Consider the following 4692-nt stretch of genomic DNA (forward strand, 5'->3'; position numbering starts at 1 on the left):
GGATAGGATGTGTTAAATTATGTTTCAGATAATAAGAAGAAAATGGAAAGCATAAAGATGTGGCAGTGCAGGCATTGCGAAAAAATGGTTCCAGTGCAACTAGACATTCTTCACGATACGTACTGTGGAAAGATATTGAACAGGACGAAAAATTACCACACTGTTCCGGATTCGTCAAGGACTAAATATATTAAAGGAGGCTGGATAGAAGCACATCGGAAATTAAAAGAAATTATAAAAATTTCTTTAAGAAAGGAGGAATGGAAAGAACTAGAAGAAAGGCAAACAGCACAAAAGACGGAAGATAAGGAAAACGAGGAAGAAGATGACGAGTATATTCAGCTAGATCTGACAGAGGAAGAATCTTACCTGACACTCAACGAGGAAATTGAGAAGACCGAAAATTTCCTGAAAGAAGAAACATCGTCCCAAACAGAGGGGGGGAGGTTGTAACGAAGTTACAAGCGCCCCGTTACCATACGGCCTTGTGGGCCTAGGATTGGGAGTGGGGAGAGCCACCCCAGTCCTTACTACCACCAACCCCATCCCCGGACAGTCAGTCTACGTTGAGTCTTAGCCTTCCGTCACGCCTGGTCAGTTGATATTCTCAACTCCTGTAAGTTGGTTAATAAAGCCTTTTATTTTATATCTAATCGCCTCCTCCTCATTAACTACACCCGCTTCTCGACGTTCCAAATCCCCTTCCTTTCCTTTAATTTGTGAAATCCCTCACACCTTGCAAGATGCTATAAATGCAGCTCAAGCAGGTGAGTGGGAGGTAGGGTACCAGGAAATCCTTCGTCGTGATGCCCGGCAATCCCAGAGCGGAAACGCAGGCCCTCATAGAAATAAATTTGCTCCGTACCCAAGCCCTTATCGCGGCAGGTCACAAGTCCGTTCCCTTAAATCACAGTGGGAAGGAAAGCAGGATAGTCGTGGTCGAGATCGCGGCGATGACCGAAGTCACGATCGGAGAAATCTGACCCCGGTTATATGCTTTAAATGCAATACACCTGGACACTATGCCAGGGATTGCAATAAACGAGACAATCCTCGCGCGGGAAATCAAGTCTGCTACGTCTGCGATAAAGAGGGGCATCTAGCCCGCGAATGCACTCGAAAGAAAATCCCAGAAGTTATCACTTGTTATAGGTGCGGTAAAACGAGACATTATTCGAATCATTGTCCTAGTCGCGACCCTCTTCCATCGACACAATTTTGCGACCGTTGCAAAATTACCGGACACAACAATGCGAATTGCAAGCGCAGGAATGAGTCTTTTAATTCTGTAGCCAGTCATTTAAACGAATAAAGAACTCGATTCGCCGGCGCAGAGTCGAAGTTGAGGATAAAAAAGCGCCACTAAAAGGTACGGTCTTTATAATTAACCCGTCCAAAAAAAACTCTCTCCTATTGTGGAATTCAAGGCTGATAATTTTAAAAGGGGGAAAGTAGAATTTCTTGTTGATACAGGTGCGGAATTGAATTTAATAAAAAAGAAGCAAGTTAATACAAATGTACAAAACGATCGCGAAAATAAATGCAAAATATTCGGAATTGGTCCCGGCACACTGAAAACACTGGGCGAAGTTAAATTATAAATAAACGAAGCCGAAGTTATATTCCAAGTCGTCCCTAATAATTTCCCTATAATACAAGGCGGTCATCTAGGCATGCCATTTCTCGCTGATCAAGATGCCGTTCTACACATTGAAAATGGTAAAATGACATCCGACATCGGTACGATCCCGTTCGATGGACATGCCAGAATATTTTGTATAAATTCCACCACGCGTGATGTTGCCTTGACAATCCCTCCAGTCGAGTTAGAAGAATGCGATATCCAAATTCCAGCACCTCGAAAAGCAAAGAAAACACCGGACGATCAGAGTTTGAGATCTGAAAAAGCTAAAAGAATTGCGGAATTAATAAAAACCGTTGACATGAATGATTTAAATAGCGAAGAAAAAGATAATTTAATAGAAATTTTTAGCGAGCACCTTTATCAATTTAAACTGCCTAATGACAAACTCTCATGTACGCACGTAATAAAACATAATATCACCACAACAGATAACAACCCCGTGCATGACAGAATGCACAGACTCTCCCCACAACATAGAGATGAAGTCAAAAAACGGTGTAAGGAATTAATAGAAAAAGAAAGTATAGTCCCATCCAAATCCCCCTTTAATTCTCCAGTCTGGGTCGTACCCAAAAGAACAGACTACGAAGGTACAAAAAAATGGCGAATGGTCATTGACTATCGCGCCTTAAACGAGAAGACAGTCGCCGATGCTTATCCCCTGCCGAATATTACCGATATTCTGGACCAGTTGGGGGGAGCAAAATATTTTTCGGTGCTAGATTTAGCTTCAGGGTTTCACCAAATTGAAGTGGAACCCACCGATCGCCACAAAACTGCATTCTCGACACCATTCGGCCACTACGAATTCACCCGGATGCCTTTCGGCCTGAGAAACGCCCCCGAAACTTTCCAACGGGTTATGGATCGAGTTCTAACAGGCCTGCAAGGGGTTGAGCTCTTCGTCTATATGGACGACATCGTGATTTACGCTAACTTCCTTCAGGAGCATACAGAAAAATTAAAACGACTCTTAGGTAGATTAAAAGACGCCGGTCTTGTTCTTCAACCCGACAAAATGTAGGTTCTTACGCAAGGAGGTAACGTACCTTGGGCACATAATTTCCCAAGACGGTGTGAAGCACGACCCCAGAAAGGTATCTGCCACTCGAAAATTCCCAGTCCCAAAAGGAAAGAAAAATATCAAGCAATTTTTGGGCCTGGCTGGGTATTATCGGCGTTTTATTTCCGATTTCGCAAAAACCGCAAAGCCATTGACCCCGTTATTCAAACAATCTGCCAAGTTCGTTTGGGGACCCGAACAACAAGAATCCTTCGATAAATTGCGTGAAATTTTGTCTAGCGAGCCCCTTCTCCAGTATCCGGATTTCACTCAACCATTTGTCATAACGACAGATGCGTCCGGATATGCTTTAGGAGCCGTACTTAGTCAGGACCCCATCGGCAAAGACTTACCGGTAGCCTACGCTTCGCCAACTTTGAACGAAGCGGAGAAAAACTATTCCACTATCGAAAAGGAGTTATTGGCGATAGTCTTTGCCGTCAAGCACTTCCGACCATACGTTTACGGGCGGACATTTACCCTCGTAACTGACCATCGCCCATTAATATGGTTGCATAATCTAGAAGACCCAGTATCTAGATTGGCCAGGTGGGGCATAAAATTAAAAGATTATCAGTACGAAATTCAATATAAACCAGGAAGAGTAAATGCAAACGCGGATGCTCTCTCTCGCAACCCAATAGATGAGGACGACAACTACTATCCAACTAAACACCCCGACGAAAACTCTGCTTTCGACGATTATACCTTGAATAGCGAACACGAGATAGAAAAAGTATTTTTATTCACGACAAAAGACGAGGAATTAGCTAACGAGAGTAGTTGTGACGAAATAGAAATGGACGTAGACGGACAGGTGGGGGAGAAAACAAGTCGGGATGGCTCCATTGAGAATGGTGGTGGGCAGGGGGGCACACGGCGATCTAGGTCAATAGGCTACGAAGCTGTGTGTTCCCCTGACCTCGTGGACCCTTCGGGAGGAAGGAGCCCTGGCTCATTAAGGGACAGTTCGAGGGGTAACTGTCCGAGTGGGAGCCGAGCTGCGCAGCTGGTTGAGACAGATCGAAAATCTGCAGTAAAATGGGTGCTTCGACGGGAGCGGGAGCCATCGCCGAATGTTAGGAAAACAGGTGGAGAAGATAATGAAAAAAAATTGTGGTCCTAAAACAGGCAGCATTCATGCCGGACTCAGGGAGACAGACTTCAAATTATCCGAAAATCAGGAAAATATCTTATACTGACCACGAAGCAGTAGGAAAGGAGAGAGTTTGCATCCGCCCCCTTTTAAAACCGCTAATCAAAACAACGAAAGACAAATTATGGATCCGCGACGACAACATACTAAATTTTGTCTCAGTAGACTGCATTTTAACAATCCCTATAGGCCGCGAATTGTTAGAGGCTAGAATGTTCCGTCTAAACGATCTAAAATACGAAAACCCCGAACTAGGACAAGTGATAGTTACGAAAATTGACAAAAGGCACATTTTTCACGTTTTCGCCAAAGAAAGATTTGATCAATGCGTAAATTTCAAAGATCTTAATTTTCCTATCGAAACCCTTAAACAGGCCACTGAAAATTTAAAAAGTAAAACATTTATTATCGCGTGAGATGGAAACGGTTTAAATAGCATACCTTGGAACCAAATCGAGACCGCATTGAAAACCCACTTTGGAAAAAGTGACTATCAAATTACTATAAGCACCGGCGAAGTGCGAATCCCTGATGAATCGGAGCATTTGACAGTACTCGCGGAATGTCACGATTCTACAATAGCAGGTCACCGCGGAGAGAAAAACACGTACGAGAAGGTTAGGAAACGTTTTTACTGGAAAAACTTGAAAGAAGACGTACATCATTTCGTGCAAAGTTGCGAATCGTGCCAAAAGAAAAAACTCGTTAGGATAAAAACAAAACAGTCTATGAGGATTACAGACACACCGACTAGATCGTTCGAAAAAATACAAATGGATATAGTAGGTCCCTTACCCCGAACTGACATGGGAAACGAATACATTCTTA

At 43.4% G+C, this 4692-nt stretch overlaps 1 protein-coding gene across 1 annotated transcript; it reads left to right on the plus strand.

The window, feature by feature from the left end:
* Window positions 1–752: 752 nt before the first annotated feature.
* On the plus strand, window positions 753–1312 carry LOC117173691 (CCHC-type zinc finger protein CG3800-like). Its single transcript, XM_033362333.1, has 2 exons — window positions 753–767; window positions 914–1312. The coding sequence occupies exons 1-2, from the start codon at window positions 753–755 to the stop codon at window positions 1310–1312; spliced, it is 414 nt and encodes a 137-aa protein (XP_033218224.1).
* Window positions 1313–4692: the final 3380 nt, after the last annotated feature.

Source organism: Belonocnema kinseyi, chromosome 5 (genome assembly GCF_010883055.1).
Source record: "Belonocnema kinseyi isolate 2016_QV_RU_SX_M_011 chromosome 5, B_treatae_v1, whole genome shotgun sequence".
NCBI lineage: Eukaryota > Metazoa > Arthropoda > Insecta > Hymenoptera > Cynipidae > Belonocnema > Belonocnema kinseyi.